Source organism: Cottoperca gobio, chromosome 11 (assembly GCF_900634415.1).
Source record: "Cottoperca gobio chromosome 11, fCotGob3.1, whole genome shotgun sequence".
NCBI classification, from domain to species: domain Eukaryota; kingdom Metazoa; phylum Chordata; class Actinopteri; order Perciformes; family Bovichtidae; genus Cottoperca; species Cottoperca gobio.
Genome location: NC_041365.1, coordinates 7,734,226 through 7,754,249, shown reverse-complemented (window position 1 = coordinate 7,754,249; position 20,024 = coordinate 7,734,226). Strand labels below are relative to the sequence as shown.

General features: G+C 43.5%; 1 protein-coding gene across 1 annotated transcript in view; it reads left to right on the top strand.

Annotated features, from left to right (window-relative positions):
• Positions 1-20,024, top strand: part of jarid2b (jumonji and AT-rich interaction domain containing 2b) — a 154,238-nt gene that overhangs the window by 103,126 nt on the left and 31,088 nt on the right. Inside the window, 1 exon segment of the mRNA XM_029442647.1 lies at positions 6,927-7,041. Within this exon segment, the coding sequence (XP_029298507.1) occupies positions 6,927-7,041 (115 nt within the window).

Sequence of the window (20,024 nt, the reverse complement as noted above, 5' to 3'; positions counted from 1 at the left end):
ACTGCTGCTCTAGCCTTTTTTGCAGAGTAAATGTCAGAGTTGCCAATTTTGTCTGGCTTGCCTGACATTAGCATCTCCGTCTCGCTTTTCATTCCTTTAATTGAAGGAGACAGTTTTATTGGTCTGTTTGTAAGTGGAGACTAAGCATGTTTACTTTGACCACAGAACATTATTTTACTTAACATGCAGAGAATCCAATGAGAATAGATGTTCAAGGCCTCTCATTTTACTTTTTGTTGTGGGCCAGTGGGCACCGAGCTGCTGTCGTTCCCTTTGCTGGTTCAGTCACATCCTCAAAGGAACCCTTGAACTGAAAGTATTTCCCACTAGTTTTCAAGTGTTGTTTACGCATACAACAGAGGTTCTCCACAGTGCCACACACAAGAAAAACTGTGTAAAAGTGTTGTTAATCTGTTCCAGCTTGGACAATTACACTCATTGAATAAATACTTGAAGTTGCTTAGTTGGACAGAAATCCAATTCCAGGTGGAAGCCTGCTACAGTAACAGTTGAGGGATTCTGCTGTTAGGCTGTGTAAATCTGAAACGACACAAGAAGAGTGAGAGCACAGGGGGATGAACAGCTCGTTTTGAACCTAGCTGCCACCATGTCTTTGTTTGACACTGGTGCTCCATCACAAAAAAGCCCTCTGCCAGTCAACAGCGGAGATTTTGAACTTCACACGTGCCTCAGAAGCTATTCTCAGCTGACATTAACACAACCCAGACACAGAAAGAAAGGAAACGGGAGGAAAAAAAAGAGCCTCTGAAAGTTCACGCCCAGCCCAAGAAGCCAGCCAGTCATCCAGCGAGGCAGAGTGGGAGACAGGCAGGCAGACAGGAGGGAAGTCTCTTTTGAAATGTAGCTTATCTTTTATACCTAGTGGTTTTTTTTCTTTCCTATTTTTTTTCTTCTTTATTATATATTTTTCCACACCTTCATTTCTCCTCTCTGTCTGTGCTGAGTGCCCCCTCCCCTCCCTGGAGCTAGTGTATCTCTGTGTGTCTGTCTGGCATCTCATAGCTGCCACTCCAGAGCTCCTCAGGGCCTTTTAAGCCGCCGCGGGTAGCTGACCTTATCGCCTGAATAAAAATGACTCATTAGAAAGCGGCGGTGGCCCGTCGTGCCGGGGGTAACGACAGCAGCCCGCGCTGACACAAAAGGGAGCCCGGCTGAATAGACGGGCCCTGCTGTTTTTAGAGCACCGTGGGTTAGCAAGGCTTTGGAGGTTGTACGAGCGGCACAGTTTCCAGTCTCGCATAGATGTTGCGGTGAAACAGTCAGCCATTTTGGAAGATCACACTCAGCGTGCGTTACATCCTGAATGGGCAGCTCCTGCTGTTTTAGAGGACTGTGGGTTAGAGCGCCTGGGCTTATGCTGGGGCCAGGCATGTGCCACAGTTTTTAGTCTCTCACGTGCATTTGCATGATACTATCAGCCATTTTGGAAAGCCAACTCATGCATTTACTTAGTTATAGAGTTGGAGAAGATGATGGATTTAGAGATAACTGTTGGCTAATGGATTACTTTATTGGCAGTTTTTTAATTGTTGTTTAATAAGCAAAGATTTCAAACATCTGCTGGTTTGTCAAATGTGAGGATTTATTGCTTTTCACTGTTTGATATTGCTATAAATTTGATATTTTTGGGTTTTGGATCGTTAATAAGCGAGTTTGAGGCATCGCCTTGGGCTCTGGGAAATGATTATTTTTACAAATTTAGCAATTCATTTTATTATTATTATTATTATATGATTATTTTCTCAATCAGTTAATCATTTGGACAATAATAGAAACTAGTGAAAAATGTCCATAAGATTCCAAAATGACGTCTACAAGGAGCCCAGAACCCAAAGATATTTACTTTATTATCTTAGTAGACTAAGAAAACCAGGAAATAACATTAAATAAACTTGTACAATAGCATTGTTGCTATTTTTAAATAAAAAACAACTCTATATTACATTTTCAATTAATCTGCTAATAAATGTTAGTCTATACACAGTATCTGATGCACGCCAAGGCAAGGTCCCCCTCGAGATAAGCATCCACCATTTTGGGAAATAGGTGTCATCTGGCTGAAGGAGGTTACAGCAATACCTACTTAAAGCAGCATTTGTCTCCCTCCCCAGGCATCTGTCTCTCCATCTTTCCCTCACCACATACCTCCATCCATCCCCATCCCCAGCCTCTCCCTCTCTCCTCCTCCTCTCTCCGTCACTGTGTGGCATCAGTGGCTATCTGTTTTAAAGGGGGTGTGGCAGTCTTGTCAGTCAGGTGTGTGTGTGTGTGTGTGTGTGTGTGTGTGTGTGTCTCTCCCCACCCACCCAGCCTTCTCCCTGCCCCTAGCCAGCAATCATGCCATCTCCCCAGCCACTTTGCCTCTCACTGTTGGCAGCCGTCCATCTCTGTGTCCATCACACTTCCTGCTTCCCCTGCTCGCTGCCTGCATTATTTAACAAATGACATTATGCCCTTCTTCGTCCCGGTTTTCCGCCCTTCTCCCACTCCATCACAGCCACATTCTTCCCCTCCTTTTTCTCATCCCTGTCTCCGACCATCAGTCTGTCCTTCCGGTTGTCTCTCCCCCGATGCAGGGTTTCATTACACATCAATAGGACTCTGGTTACTGCCTTCTCCGCAAGCTCCTGTCTCCTCTCTCCCTCCCGCTGCTCAATCTCCTCGATTATGTATCTCCACACCCCCGCCCCTCCTCACCATAGCCTCTTTCTCCCTCCTGTTCCCTCCATCCGTCTCCGTCCCCTTTTCTCACCATCTCCCTCTTCTCTGCTTTGTCCTTCCTGTCCTCTGCCCCGTCTGTCTTAACTACCTACAGTATCTGTCACCCACACCCTCCTCCATTGCCACCCTCCCTTCCCTTCCCTCTGTCCTTTCCCCCCCCCCCAACACTTCCTCTCCTGTTCTCCGAATCGTTAAAGCTGCATCTTCTTCCTGTACCTCCTTACCTCGCCATCTCTCCCCGCTAGAATTGTCCGTACCTCTGTTCTTCCTTGCCATGCTTTCCTTTCCTCCCTCTCCATTTCCCTGAGTGCTGTTGATGGAGGAGCTGGCTGCTGGCCAAACACCACAAGAGAGAGGGCTCCCGGTTTGCCCATTTCTCTTACTGTCCCCTGTCTTTCTCTTCCTGTCTGTCTGGCTGACTCAGGACCTGCCGCTCCTACCCTTTTTTTTTATGCATGTCATCCCCTTTCCTTCAGCCCTCGCTCTGCTGCCACTCTGCTGTCCGTCTGTATTTCTCATGCTGCCAGCCCTTTGCATGGCCAGAGTGGCAGCCACGGCAGCTATAAAAAACAAACTGTGTGAGCTCTCTCTTCTCTCTCTGGAATACCAGCAGAGAGAAAGATGGAAGGTGGGACAAAAGGAGATGAATAGGAGAACCACAGTAGCCGAAAGAGGGAGAGTTTAGGTATCGAATCAAAAGAGTAAAAGATCTATTCTGTCCTTGCATGCTCTTTTTTTATACAACTGCTCAACGGCATAACTGAACCCCCATCTTCCCCTTTTTGATGCTTTAAAGTGTACAACCCTGAACTACACAAAGCAGATGCCATGCTTCTGAACTGCACATTGCTTTTGTTGCTTTTGTTCTGTCTTGTGGTAAGTGTCATGCAACGTTGTTAGGTCCAACTCTGAAGGGAAGAGCAATATATTTAAAGCTGTTTGAAATCCTCTAGCCAGTTGGTCCATTTGTACTATCTGCTTCTACTCTGAAAAGCTTCTGGGGAATGGATACTGTGGGGAGTTTCCCTAAAATAAAATTACCCATTGTTTCTTTTTTTTATATTATTCGGCATTTTTAATTGTATACAGACACGGAGGATTTCTTGAACAAAGGGCATGGAATACAGTTGTAGTGCTCTTGTTTACAAGAGGCACCGGGAGATTAAAGTCGTGTAGAACATTATAACTCCTAACGACTTGACTGAATTGTTCATTTAAGAGACGAAAGTCAAAAGACAGATTGCTACCCTATATGTGCTAACCTAGAAACACCTAAGCATTTTATCATAGCTATGTATATTCACGGCCCTTATGTGGTTCCCTGTACATTAGATATAGATATTTTTACATTAAACCTGTGTTTTGTAAGTGTAATCAAGAACCTATAAGGGCGCTCTCTGCCCCCATTAGGATTGTCTTTCCTATGGAATGACTACTCTGCTATAGTTCCTCGTATTGCTGCAGCTCACACTAATAGGCTCCTCTCAGCCCTGTGATATGCTATGTTACGCTATGTAGCTCTGCTCCCTCCCTCCTGCTCTCTCGAGACTTTGAGGTGAACACAGTGAGCCGATGAGCTTAGTTAAGCACGCATAAATCTGATTAGAAACCCCCCCCCCATAGGAGCAGCAATTGGGATGGCACACTAGCACTTCCCTCCGCTGCCCAAACCCATCCCAGCCTTAACCTCTGCCTGTACTCCACCCCCTTGTTGTAGGCCTCCACCAGGAGCTTGAGTTTAGCTTTTGGTTCATTGCCTGTCTGCCACGCTCGCCCATCCCCAGTCCCGCTGCCTTCCCAAGATACCCAGCTCTGACCCTCAGATGGGCATTCATGTGCAACCAGCATATGTCAAACAACTCTTTGGAGGAATGGGATGGAGGGGGGAGTGGAGGAGAGAAGAAGAGGGGGATGGCGCAGTGGGTCTCTGCCTGTTTGTTTGCGTTCTGTAGGGACATCATGCGTCAGTCATTTTCTGAGCACAATTAAAGTTAATGAGCTATTTCGTTTTTTTGCTCGGATGCAAATTTCTCTGCCAAAACATACTGTCCAGAAGTCGTGAGGAGACTCTTTGCACCATCTCCTCTCTGTGTAATGCCTCAACTATCATTTTTTCAGTGTCGAAAAAAACATTCTTTCCCTAATGCAGATTAATTGAATACTCTATTTCCATAAGAAGTTTTTTCATTTGATAAAATGTTACTTGTAAGGAGAAACCTCAAAGTTCTTTTTAAGTGAAACTTAATTAAAGGCAAGCGGATGTGAGTATTCGTGCCAACCATAGCAGTTGTAAGTCCGTGAATCACTCTCGGCCTATAGACTTGGAGGCAACATAAAGCGTTGCCAGCAGTGCAATGGCCTTACTCATCACGCTGGCGCCTGTTCACTTTCTGACCGCAACAATGCGTGTGTGATGACTGTATCTCCAGCTTTCAGGTACAGGCCTGCCCTGCGTGTGTGAGAAAAACCAACCGTCGGTGTGTCAGCCCAAAGCACATTTCTAAATGTCACTTAAATCATGTTTGAAAACTCCTTTTACCTGCTTTTACAATTGCTCATCCTCATCCCGACTCCTACACTGTCATTTGATCTTACTGCTCCTCTCCCCGTCCCATCTTTCTCACATGACACAATGCCTGGTCTTGTTACAGTCGCCTCCTCGCTTACAGGATATCATTCAAGTTGCCACTCATCCTAACCCATGCTCAACTGTCCTTATTATCTTCATTTATTTTCCCTGCGACACCCACCACTAGGAAGTTAGCGGTAGCAGAGTGATTGACACATCCCTCTTAAAGCATCAATGAAATGGAATTTCACCGGGTGCGCTGGCAACGAACTAAGAATCCCTTAACCAATGAGAAATGTTAGAAAGGTAAAGGAAAAATGTTTGACGGCAGCGTTCTCGTTATACAAACAACATGACGCTTAAAGGGTCAGTGAGTCATCATTTGTTTTTGCAAAATGAATGAATAATTGAACAACCTGCCACACCAAAGTCCAGTCAGGCATGAATACGTGTCAAAACAGGTAAACTGGGATGAATTACTGTCTGTGTCAAATGTGTGATTGCTGCATTGCTCATTGGCTGATATAAATCTTTAGCTTTCAGCTCTGCAAAGTGATATTTCAGCTGCAGTTTTAAACACGTGACGGCCCCCTTTGTCTCCACTTGGTTACGGTCTCCTTGGCAGTTTCCACAGTCTTCTTTATTTTATTTTTTTTTATAACTCTTTGAACTTCCTCAGTTGTTTCACTGATAAGTTTGCTCATTCAAGTGCCATTGTTGAATCAGACGGGCCTGCATAACGCGTTCCAACAATCACAAGAACTGCCCTATGAGGAAATCAAGCCTTGTGATATCTATTTAATTTGGTTGTCTCTCTTAATTACCTTTGACTTCCACTCCTCTGTTTGACCTCATTTGAATTCTCTGTGTCTGTTGTTGCTTTTGATTTCAGAATCTGTCTGGGGGCTTATTTTGTTTGTCTGAGTTGCTTGCTAAATATTTAATTAGGGCTCTGTCAATTGGGCTCACTAAGAACGTCAAGTCCAGCAATATCTGTTCACTTCTCTCACTGCCGCAGGCTAGTTTTTCTTTTTTTTATTCTTTGTCAAAGGGCAAACATCACGTACGTCAGCAGAGACGAGCAGTTGCATTTGTTAAGGCGGTATGTGGACAGTAAAATGAATAAGTAACTCTCTCCTTGCTACAAAGCTAGTCCCCAAGATGCTGCAATACTTGTGGCAATGCGTGATGTTAAGGACTGTGATTTTGTCATTCGGTCACAATCGCTGGATAGGCTATGTGTCACTGTTTTCGCTTTGAGTGCCGACACTTTCGGCTCAGGAGCTCAGTGTATTTGTACAGTCTGGATCTCTCTATCCCCTTCTCTCTTTCTGTCTTCTGTGTCCATGCTCCGCACGCTGTCAGATAAAGCAGAACTTCCATAATCTCAAAATAAATGTATCTACTACCTTTAGTCCTCTCTACTGCATCAAATCAAAGACAACAACAAAAGGCTTTATCAACACTGTCAGATGAAAACAACGTTTGCTTCCCCGGAGACTCGAGCTATATGTTTAATGCAATATGAAGCCCCCCCTGCGTCACAAAGTTCTACGCCAAGTCAGTCAACTATTTGTTTGTAACCCTTTGGTGCTTCTCTCCTCATTTTCTCTAGCCAATGGGCAGCTGAACGGCTCGGGGTCAAAGGGCAGCCATAAAGAAGATGGATCCTTGCGCTCTCAGGGACATGGGAGCCGCGAGTACAGTGAGGAAGGTCCTGCAAAGAAGAGGTGAGACTGTTTATGTGTGTGTGTGTAAGGTTCCTAATCTTGTTTGTGAGTCATGGGGTCATTAAAGAGCTTTATAGAGCCCTCAATCCTTTTATTTGTGTGTGTGTGTGTGTGTGTGTGTGTGTGTGTAGAGAGTGTGTGAGTCAAAGGCTGTTGATACTCCTAGTGTGAATGTGTGAGGTTGCAAGTGTGATGAGAACTTTGCGCAACTGTTACAGACTCTTAAGTGCAGCGTCGTTGTGATCAATTTCCTGAGCTCCAAGTGTTAAGAAGCTAGTACATGATATCGGCCGCTTTTAAGTTCACTACACTGTTATACACACGCACGGGCTCTATACTCCTCTTTGAATTTTCTTTCGTTGTCTCTGCAATTCATTCTTTCAGTCTCCCCGTGCTTCACATGTATGCTCTCTAACAACATCCCCAGTGCGACTTGGTTTATTGCATTGATTTATATACTTGGTGTGTGCACTTTCTCTTTCTTCCTCTTATGACACTCATAAGTGTGTGCAGTAAAACATTTGGGGAAGAGCAAGTTGTTCATTAGTTCAACAGAGAAGTGTAACTAATACCACCCTTTTTTTTTAAAGAGCGTCAAGGTCTTTTAATGAGCTCACCCCCTCATCTCTTAACGCAAATGGTATTTCAGTCATTTTATAATTAGCCACTTAAAGGAATGTCGCCATGCATTTCCAAATTAACCGTATAAAAATGTAACTTGTTGCAGAGTACAATAAGCTGGTCATTTCCGGCCGGCATAATTCTTTTAAAGGAGGAGTTTCATATCCCAAATTAATTATTCAAATTTCTTATGTTGTATTCGAACGCTGCCGGCTACTGTAGGTGGCAGGTGTGTGTGGGTGCATGTCCGTGTGGTTGTGTGTGTTGTTTTGTTCTGCTGCTGGTCTCTCTCTTTACACACACACACACACACACACACACACACACACACACACACACACACACACACACACACACACACACACACACACACACACACACACTGACAGGGCATCAAAGCATCAGTGTAAAGCTAGGGGCGGAGTCTGGGGGCCGGACAGCAGCAGATGTCCCTCTGTAATGAGCAGCCCATACAGGCTCCATTCACTGCGTGTCAAGCACCTGCCTAAGTCCTGCTAGCTGTCATTCGATACTGTAACCTCCAAATCTGAGCTCGGTCATTACAAGCTTTCATCTACCTGGCTTTGAAACAGAAGAGCGTGCCTCTGAAGCAGCTGATAAGAAATGTAAAGTATTTCAGGAGGCTGATCCAGAGATGTAAAAGTTCGACACCTTGTAGACTTTGGAATGTACGGAAATCGTATCGCCTTGACTCTGAGCTAGAAGTGTTGAACAGAACGTTGTTTTCTGCAAGTAGTAGAAAACATTATCGTGCAGTCATGACGGGATAAATGAGGTTGGATTGTACACGGATAGAATAGAACTGTGGGCATAAAATTCTCTATCAAATGAGGAAGAAAAGCACTGAAGGAAAAACAACAAGGACACTCGTACTTTTATTCTCTCTTGCTCTGATGGCCTGTAGTGCTGTGTTTTGAGTGGAGTTCAGTTCGAGGCCAGCTTGCTCCATGGTTTTCATTAGTTTAACTACACACACACACACACACACACACACACACACACACACACACACACACACACACACACACACAGCAGGACTGAATGAAGAAAGGCTTTCTATCTGATGCTAATGAAACACAAGCCTAGCCAGTACTTGGCAATGCCTCATGCCCTCTTAAAAAGCGTATTTTGTGTGCTTATGCGTGTGTGTGCGCGCTTAATGTGTGAAGGATGACTCCAGTGCCCTGGCATGGCTGCCCCGCACTGTTCCTGAACAGGACTAACTGAGATGATGCCAGGAGCTTTGACACCTGGCATTGGCCAAAACAGAAGGGAGGAGCGGCGGCGTAGCTGGTTTGAATTTTGAGGGAAGAAAAAGTTTCACTCTGTGGAAAGAGGATGAAGGGATAGACGGAGGAGGAAGCACTGGGAGGAGCAGCCGAGAGCGAGAGGAAGGGAGGGAGAGACAGAAGGACAGGTGCGAGTGATTTTTGGCAGGAAGCGGTCCCCTTTAGAAGTCTTTGAGATCAACTCTGTGTTTGCCTTCCCATGCTCCTGAGATTGGTGGAGAGACTGGCAGCACATCCCCTCAAACACGCCAGCTCATTGTAGCCCTCTCCTACCAGCATGACCATATTCTCCAAATGGGGTTCCCCTGCCAAAAGTGGGCCCTGCACACACACACACACACACACACACACACACACACACACACACACACACACACACACACACACACACACACACACACACACACACACACACACAAAACTTACAAACACACACGGTCTCATCTTCACTGCCATGGTTTACTGACCTACTTATATATATTCCAGCACCTCCTTTTCCTCTCCCACATTGGATTTAGGTGTATTTACAAGCCACTGAGGTGTCAAGACAAGTCCCTGAAAAGGCTATTAAATGGTATTACCATGAAGTTGTCTTGGCAAGCAGAGTACGGCAGGTAGCCTCATCCTTCTTTTTTTTTTAGATGTATGATTTTAAAACAGTCTGCTGTCACAGAAGCGTCTTCTCCAGTAATATGTCATCATCTTGGCATTTCATCAGCATCTTAAGTCATAATTGTAATGAGTAAAAGATTTAGTGGTATTCATTGGTGTTTTAATTTAGTATCGCTGCTCTCACAGGGACAATCTAACCATGACTCTGGTGTGCTTTATTCTTTCCTGTTTCAGGACATTTTTATGTCTTGATAGTTTGTACTTTAAAGAATGTAGGATACAGGATTCTGGTTTTTAATTAGTGTTAAGCTTTATTAATCTGGTAGTCATTTTGTAGCCTCTAAATGTAAAACAAATGGAGCGATCTAAGATTTTTATAATCTTGGAGGTTTTAATGGCATTGCCCCGAGAAACAAAAACACAAAAGACACTGCGTGTGCAAAGTTGAGTGGCCCTCTTAAACAGGCCTTCTTAACTTAATTTCTGCGTTCTCTCTCTTTTTCTCTGTCCCCTTTTTTTTTCTGTCTCCTTTTTTCTCTCCCTCTTCCCTGAACCCCACTTTTGGCTCTCTTTGAATCAACTCTTTCTGTTGTCTCAGCCAAGACACACACTCACACACTCACACACTCAGCTGCTGCCGCTTGTTTTGTTTCGACTTAATGAATGCCAAGTGTGTACACACACACACACACACACACACATCTTGTGTAGCGTAACCAATGACTCTTGTCAGTAATGCATAATCACCATTTCCATTTATGAAGGATTACATGCATGTGCGCGCAGGCCTGCACGCACACACTGCAGATGCGTGTGTTTTAATAGAGGGCTATAATGTGTCTATTGATTTACTTTAGATGAGAGGAAACCTATATGCGGTGCCACATCTAGCTGAACTACTGACACCTAATGTTGCATTCGCACATAGTGGAGTTCTCTCATGCACAAACAAACAGACATGCATTGATCTCGTTAGAAAGCTGGAGGGATAGTTCGCTCAGCTTTTAGCCACTCTCGTAGAATGGCATCTTTGGTTTTGTAGACAAATGGTGGCTTTGTGTGTCTTTTTGTTTTTAAAGAAAAGAAAAACCCACCACACCACTAAGTACTGTCTGTGCTTATTCCAGTACAGTTTAGACTGTCGCTCTCTGTTTTTCCTGTCTCCCCCTTTCTCTGTCAGTCTGTCAGTGACTCACCCCTGCATGTCTGCCTGTCAGTCTCCAAAAATCTCCCCTTAACTCTCCCATCATTGTCACTCCCCTCACTTCCGCTGAAATGGCAGGGTGAAGGAGTATTAACCATTCACCACAGTGCATAGTGTCACTCAGCGCACAGACTCGCTCCCATAATCACTGTCAAATACAAGTGCTAGCGTTGTGATTGTAGCGCCGATTAACCATGTTACAACTGGTTTGCATGCTGCTTCTTGACAACAAAATCTAAATGGTTGACAGGATTTATTGTAAACTGCTATTTTTGTATTTGGAGAAAGTGGGGCTGCCACCCTAAAGTCAGAAAAGTCTTTTAATAGTGTTTCTAAATATCCATTGTAAGCCAATCTGTTAAAAGTGACTGTGATATTGTGATTGCATATTAAAAAGATGAGTCAGAATACTTTATCGCTATATTAGAATACTTATATGATTTAGATAAGAATATCTCATTTTGAGGCACCTCCTCGATAAAAAGCATACCATTGTATGTCAAGATGCGTTTCAAGTTCAAGTCCGAATGTATTCCTTTTTATGAAGGTACATGGCAGGACGCAGCCAAAGGCGAGCATCATTACTCCTTCCTGTGCTACAAAAGCCAGCGCTCAGTCGGAAGTTGTGTATGAAAAGAAAAACGATTCAAAGGTGTAGCACAAGGTGCTCCACTGACTCATGCCCAGGGTCAGTCTTGTCATCTCACCATGGGAATCTTCTGTAAATTGGAAATGTGTGTGTACATGTGCTCTTCAGTTTCTTTCAAATCTGTCTTCTTAATTGTTCTAATAGCTGCACCACAAGACACCAACATACGTTAAACTGCAAATCATGGAAATAACAGACAAATCTGCATTCCAAATGGTAGAAAAGAAAATTAATGTTTTCTATTCATTTAAACTATTCAGTTTATGCAGCTATATTTATTTTTATGTGATCCCCACTCCTCTTCCAGCCCCAGAGCTTTTGTTTGAGCCACAGTCTCCCTTGTCTCTCTCCCCGAGGCCTCAAGGTCTCTGAAGGTCTACATACGGGACTCTGTCTTAATTAGACTGATTGCTAAACACATACAGAACCTTCTCTGATGTTTATTGACCTAACTGGCTGTGGTCAGCCAATCCCAGGGGTGACTAAGGAGGACTGCAAGGTCAGAGGTCAAAGGGTTTGAGTTCAGCATGTGTGGTGAAGAGGTGGGAGGGGTGGGGTGGTGGCAAACTGCCCTGAGCAGTGGACCTTGACTGCTAACAAAGCCTCCATTTAAGTGCAGTGTTTTATCGTTTCATTCTGGCCATGAGGGGAAAGGAAGCAGAGCAGGAAGTACTGTTTCATTATTTTCTTTTTTCTGCCTTGTAATTCAAAACAAATTGAAACCCTCTGTCTACATCTGGGCGAAGCTCAGATGTGTTTTGAAGATATTTTAGTGGCGTTAAGTACATCGCTACTTTTTTTTGAACATTAGCATTTTTAAGGTGACAAAGGGGACAATGGCTGACTTCCACCTGACCTAATATAGCATTTATATATTCACAGAGATGCAGCTAAGCTTGATCTATTGTCAAGATGTCTTTTCTCTCCACATCTGCCTATCAGGCCATCTCCCCTCTCGTCGTTTCATTCAATAAAAAAAAAGAAAGGGGGCCGAGTGAAAAGCCAAGGTTATATTTAAATATGCACACAGACCCCGCTATATCTTTTTTTTTTTATCTCAAATGAATATAAGCCTTATTGTGACTGCTTGAAACATATAGCTGTCACAGCTGAACTAGGACACACACACACACACACACACACACACACACACACACACACACACACACACACACACACGCATACACACGCATACACACGCATACACACACACGCATACACTATCACACCTGAATATCACCCTCACATTTATCTTGATGTCGACACAAAGCAGTTGAGCGTTAAAACCATATGCTGACAAAATATGCAGAAATGCTATCGTGGTTATGAAGGTCTCTTCCAGTGGACTACTTTTGGGTGTATTATAGTGAGCAATAAGTGGACTTCTGTGTGCAGATTTGTCCTCTCAGCAGCCTTGGCTCATTGATTAATGATGGTGTTTATTTGTGTTTCGGTGTGCACATGCTCACTGTATATGCGACTGGGGTCTGTACAGGGGCTGTTAGCATATGTGAAGGTCACAGGGTCAGTGGGTCGTTTCACTGCGGTCTGTGCCGACAGAAAAGCAATAAACACATTGAGGGAGATGAGTGTTCAGTTACAACTGTTTCCCAAACACAAACCCTAAAATGGATGATGTGTTGTCCATGTAGTGTTTTGCAAGCTCAAGTTGAATTAATTATGCACTTTTAACCCTGGTAGTTGCTCTCTGCAGGCTAAGAAGTCCTATCTGTAAAGTCTAGCTGATTTACAGTTCCTCGTTTGCTACACGTGTTTAGTGCTCTTTAATTTTTTAATGTGCCAAACTAAAAGGTATTAACAGTTAAATGTGATCCACGAAACGTTTGGTAAAAACATAGTAGCCTTGGAACTTTGTCTCTTTCATACACATGCTGAAATGCTCATATTCACATGTACACATGTTGTACATTACACTGTGATTGTTGCGCATAAACACAATTTCTTTTCACCCTTTTATCTGCTGATGGAATACATCTGAATAGACAACACGCATAAATATAGAGACATTGATTTAAATGCATTCACATTTTGTGAAGCTTAAGCTATGCATACAGACATCCATACACATTTCACTCTTGGTACTGAAACATGTGCATCCATGTTCCTCTAATTTTGGAAAAATGGACTCAAGCGCTCACACACTGAGGCACACACTCACAGAGCCAGCTGCAGCGAGGTAGTCTTTTATCAGGACCATGTGGGCCATCTGGCGCCAATTAATACAGCCCCGAAGGTACAGACTCTGGATCAGTGCTCTTCTCCTCACACAATAACCTTTAGGGAAGGAAAAGTTTGACTTGAGTCCAGCCTCCTGCCTACATCTAACAAATCTTGTGGACAATCTAAAGACTCCGCTTGATTCAGATGTGCCTTATTTCTTAAAAAAAAAGAAGCCAGATTTAGATCATAGCTTGAGCTACTGGGATGGGTGCAGTTACTGAATACCTGAAACTGTTCTGATTACTGAAACACATTAAATTATACAATTGTTCAAACATCTATTCTTTGATTTTGTCTATGCATTTGTTTTTGTCAGTCTGCTGTCTCTTTTGACAGTCTAACAGGCATGTCGGTTGAATGCAGAGACAATTTGTTTAGCTTTTCTCTGGCCTGGCACACGTTCATACTTCCTAATCAAAGCTTTCATTCTTGCTTTTTGTTCTTCTCTTCTTAGTGGAATGCGTGGAGTTTTGGAATGGATGCAATTAAAGATACGCAATTACTTCCCAATTAATACTGCACTTTTGGCATCGCTGGCTACGGCTTGTGTTTAAAGAGCTTCACGGTATTAAGTGCAGAGTATTTTAGAAGTCAGAGGCTGAAACATTTGCAGAAATCAACACGGGGGACTAGCTCGTGTTCCACTTGCCAGCCTTATCCAAATATCAAGTTACAGGTACAGCAAAGGTCTGAAACCAAACCCCACAGCAACTGCCACACATAACAGCCAAGGCTCCACTGTGGAGGGCATCGTGTACTCCCATGTACACCCTCAGGACTACAGACACACACTCATTAAATGCCCACTCACGTGAAGGTGTTTGCTCATTCAGTGTCTCTTTCTACACACTAATTCATTAAAGGATTTATTTCTGATGCAATATTTGGTGAGAACCCGGCTTTAAATTACCAATATAATCTAAAATAATTGGCTTCACATTCAATTGAAACCTGAGCATCGGGCTTCATGTCTAACTTTAGAATCAGACACGAGCTTCATATCTGGTGTTGGCTTCGTGTGTCGAGCTAGAACACAAATGCCAAAGACCAAATACAAATGTTTTCTCAAGCTTGAGCAATTAAAAACGTCATCCGTAACACGCTGTGAAGTTCAAGTCTTCGGTGTTTATATGTCTTTGTTTGTCCCAGCTGCTGTTCCATTGCTTCTACTTGTACATATTGGACTCCATTCATCAATATTTAATATACGTGAGGAGTTGAAAGATGCTGAGCCAACAGCTTATTCAATAAATCAAACATGCACGGGAGACTGTTTTTTCTACCATCAGTCCTGCCTAATTGTCATTTAGTATTTTCCTTTGTGTCTATTCTAAGTTTTTTTTATTCACAAATGATTTTAATGCGGTTTAATAAATCAGCTGTTGTCAGCTCTACACACACAAACACACATGTGCTTAGTCATCTAGTTTCTTGCACCCTGCCGATGTGCTTTGGCTGACAGTAAACTGGTTTCAGGAGCCGGTCGGGGTTGGAAGTTTCCATTTGTGATACTCTTCTCCTACATTGGCAGTTTTTGAGTTGGGCTACCTTTCACATTTCGGGGCATTTTTCATCCCCCAAATCCGATCTTTTTGCCTAGACTGTTGACACTTCATGTTTTGAAGTGACCAATCTGCTATATGACATCTGTGTGAGCGGATCTCTTGTCCTTAAATTCCTCACATGCAACTTCAAACTATTCTGATATGACCGTTCTCATAGCGGTCGCATGGCCAGTGATCGCATGTGCATCAGGTTTAGAACCTCATGTGTAAGTGACCAAGAGCTGATCTCACGCGTGAGGAAATCAGATCCGCGTCACATGGTAGGAGAGGTCAGAGATGAGGGTCAGTTACTGGTCAACAGCCCTCTGGTAGGGAGTGTATAGATGGTGTCTTGCTCACTGACTCATCAGCAGGGCGGATGCTCGCCGAAGCCCTCGTAGAATAACTACTGAGATGACCACGTGGAGATGTCCTGCCATCGCTGCAGTTCCCATGGAAACGGCCATCCCTGGAAAGGTGTTGATAAGATGGAGACTGAAGAAGAGAGCTAGAAGTCTTTGATTGACAGGGTCCATGTGCAGGCGTGTGATCTATGTCAACTGCCCACAACGGTGCTGCCTGAGCACACGGTGGTCCGGCTTTGGCTGAGCAAAATACATTAAACTTAGCTGTAGCTCATCTCTTTCTCTCTGTCCTTGTGTCCCTTCATCACCACCTCCTTCCCATTGTTCATCTTACTTCATTTTATGTGTTAGAGGGAAATCACAAATGGCCCTTTATCCTCTCCCTTTTCTCTTCGTCCTTTTCTCCCGCTTTCCCCTTGATTGCTGGCTGACGGGATCGTCACATTTTCTCACTTTGTCTCTCCCGGGGATAATCAATGCTCTAGCAGCTACGGTGGCAAGTGTAATATTAGACATTAGAGCGGCCCTTTGAAGGGTAGATGGCTGGGGGAGGTAGCAGGAAGGGATGGATGGATGGAGGGAGGAAAGGATGGATGAAAGGTGGATTAGAAAGGGATGAATGGGGACATCCTGCTGTAATCTCTTTTTCCCCCGCTAACTGATCTCTGTTTCCTCTTTTCCCTCCGTGAGTCTCTCCAGCCCTCCTCTCGTTCTCCCCAATCAGTCTAATTTTTCTTACGTAAGCCTCACTTACCTACCATGGCACTGCACCAATGACTATTCTATAGCTCAACATGCTTGGGAACATTGTACACACACACACACACACACACACACACACACACACACACACACCAGCAGCCCTCCTCTGGGCAGACAGAGGGCTAAATCAGAAGCTCATGTTACCACTGAGCCCATAACGCAGTAGTAGCACTTACAAAAACAGTCATGTCATTGCAAATTGTTCCCATGCTGATTCCTCAATATTTACCTGGTCCTTGCAACTCTGAAGAGTGTTTGTGTGTCTGCTATACGCAGGTCTTTCTCATGCATGCTTGATTGTCTGCTCATTTGTTTAAACAAGAGATGCATCTGCATTAACATATTGGCAAAACTTTGGGGATTTCAGAGCTATCTGGATGAATGTGTTGAACACATGTTACTGTAATTGTTTTTCATGCTCTTAATTTACTGAAACCCTTAATTGTGATTAAAAACAGTAATTCTGTTTTGCCACCTGAGCACTATTTCCAAGCCTCTGTCATCTTTCAAAAATAATTACTTGTTACTGAATTTGTCATTTTCGCAGTGTAAGGTGATGGGGTTTTATTTATCCGCTCCCCTGCCTGTGGATTCACTGCCAGACCCTTAATTATCACATCAGTGAAGCAGATCTGTTTTATCACCTTTTTATTAGCCTCATATTTGCAGTTAGCATACCAAAAGAGAGAGAAGATTATAAGTGTTAAAACTTAGAGAAGTGTACATAGAGAATTTAGTCCAATCACTAGAGATTACCTGGAACTAGACATGTGTTGCCCCGCCCCCCCCCTCCCCCAGCATATTTCCCATGTTGGTTAATAAGTAACAGATAACAGAGGATCATCGGTGGAAAACCTGAGGCCTGTCTGAAGAGACTCTGGTTGACTGTCTAGACAGGATGTAGTAAGCAGAATGCTTTATTAGCTCATCTGTCTCCGTCCTCATTCTTTTGCACCGCTGCTTGTGCTTTTTTTTTTTTTTTTTTAACGTGTCAGTTTTTCTCTCTCACTCTTTTTAAGCAGTTTAATAGGATCCTATTTATCTAAGGCCAGTGCAAAATAAATCTATCCAGGGTTTAGCAGACCAAAGAGGCTTTTATGGAGAGCTCCGTCGCCCCCTCTGCTTACTATTTAGAAAGTGTTCATAGCACAGCTTAGTCTACGGGGCTCCCCCCTTTGCGATATTAAATTGCAGATGATTAAATTTGTGGGACAGCTTCGGGTGACTGCACATTTGAACCGTGCATTAGGAAACCAACAGCTACACAGCCATGCACACGTACAGGTGTTTGCACGTGACCATGGTGATATCGATGCAGACATTCTTAGGCTCTGTGTTGAAATGCCACAATTGATGTGATGGCACGTTTGTGGCTAAAGTTACCGAAGTCTGATTGCATTATCTCTGTGTACATTGTGTCTTTCCTTCTCTTTGTATTAGCTTCCTCTCTCTCTCTCTCTCTCTCTCTCTCTCTCTCTCGCTCTCTCTCTCGCTCTCTCTCTCTCTCTCTCTCTCTCTCTCTCTCTCTCTCTCTCTCTCTCTCTCTCTCTCTCTCTCTCTCTCTCCTCTCTCTCTCTCTCTCTCTCTCTCTCTCTCTCTCTCTCTCTTATTTATATATATATTTATATATATATATCCCTTCATCTCACTTTCTGGCTTTGGCCTCATCCTTTTCTGTACTTCTCTCCGTCATTACTCTCCATCCCCAGTGGTCACAACTGAAGCTTTATTATGGTGTGCGTGCAGGCTGAGAAGGTAAATGTTTCATGAGGACAGACTGGAAGTTGGGTTGGCGAGGGTATAATAATGTTCTGTGTCTTTGCTCGAGTGTGTGTGTGTGTATATGTTGAGTCCCTCCAGTCAGGCAACTACAAAAGGCCAGCCTAGCGGACATGATGTGGACGTACAAAGAGGATTGTGCTGTACCTCTCAAACTATTCTCCTCCTTTTGTCCATCTAGCTGTTTGTCACACTCTTCCTCTCTGGCCTTTTTGATTTTCATTGGAGGAAAAACTCAGCTTTTATTTTTTATAGATTCTTTAATTTTTTCTCTTACATTCTTTGGTTGTATCTCAATTCTAAAGTTTATGTAGTTCTTGCCCTATTACTCCCCCCCCCCTCCCTATTTTGCAAGTAAATCCCAGCCTTCAGTGAAGGGACACCTGTCCTCATTGTGTTGTTTTGCCTATTGAATGTTCGTGTTCTTTGTTCTGTAATAGCAGGGGAAAACAGTGCGTCCTCTACGCACCTAGCTTTCTAAGTGAACGTTGAAATCAGACAGCACAATAACACCTATTAGTAAAATGAGTAATTAAACTTTTCACTGCCACATTTATTTGGAGTCTGTATTGTTTGTGTGCATAGAGAAAATGCCTTCAACGGTTACTATGGTGGGCGTTTTGGAAACTCTAAATGAAAGCCAATTAGATTTGTGTAACTGCGGATCGCTTTTGTGTACTATTAAATTCCAGTTTAGGAAACGCTGATCACAGTCACAGGTTTTTACTTTCTGTGTTTTCGATTGTAAACAAACTGGACGTGTGCAAACACTAGTTTGTTCAGTTTTCTCACATATCTCGTCCCAATGCAGCGCTTTGTCAATGTGCGTGCAATCATCTCTCAATTTCTCACATATTGAGCTTTACACCCATGTCACGGCAGGAATTTGAGACGTTTTGAAACCACGCCGTTTGTCTGATTGAAGTGTAATCGAAGCTCTGCACCAAATGCATTGTGGGTGTTCTCAGACATGATCCTCTTCCCTTTCTTCAATCGGGTCCACGGCAAATTGACAAATAATACCAGGATATTGCATTGCTTCTATCACTACTCCTCAACATTTATAGCATAGCTCTCGGACACACACACACACACACACACACACACACACACACACACACACACACACACACACACACACACACACACACACACACACACACACACAAAGCGGCACTAATCGATTGAGGCCACAAGTGGCCTGTGACAATCTAGGACTTTTATGGTTTGTGTGTGTGCCTACATGTTAAGTGTGTGTGAGAGTCCACACCCAGGTGTGTGTGTGTGTATTGTGAGGGAGGCTTTTTTCTCAGACACCCGCTTCTTTAATATTCTCCTCCTTCCCTCGTCTCCACTGACGCACACTGTGAGATAAAAAAGGAAAAGAGGGACATCTCAAAAGCTTTGTGCACCACAGAGGACAGTAAGTGCAACTTATAGGTGGAAAGAGAAAAAGTGTAAAATATAATGGTGGAAAAGGTGAGAAGTAAGAACAAAGAGAGAAAGGCAAAGATGGAGAGATAAAGAAACTCAAGTTGTTCTCTGGCAGTTTAATTATCTTTCACTCAGTGCTCAACAGGAATAAAATAGGAACTACTACATACATACACACACATACTCTTTTTGTGCAATTGACACATGTTCATGCAAACGCACGCAAACACTCAATGAATGACCGTGTGAGACGGTGAGTGTGTGGGTATCCGCACATCCATGATGGGCTCACACCCACTCTTCACTGAACAAATGTGCAAATACACACACAAAGGTGATCAGTTCTTCACTAAAGGGTAATCGTTTCAGCAATCCACTCTGCAGTGAGACAATAGCCATCGAGCGACAGTAAAACCGATCAGTGCGTGTTTGTGCATGAATGTTAAAGAGCAAAAAGTGTGA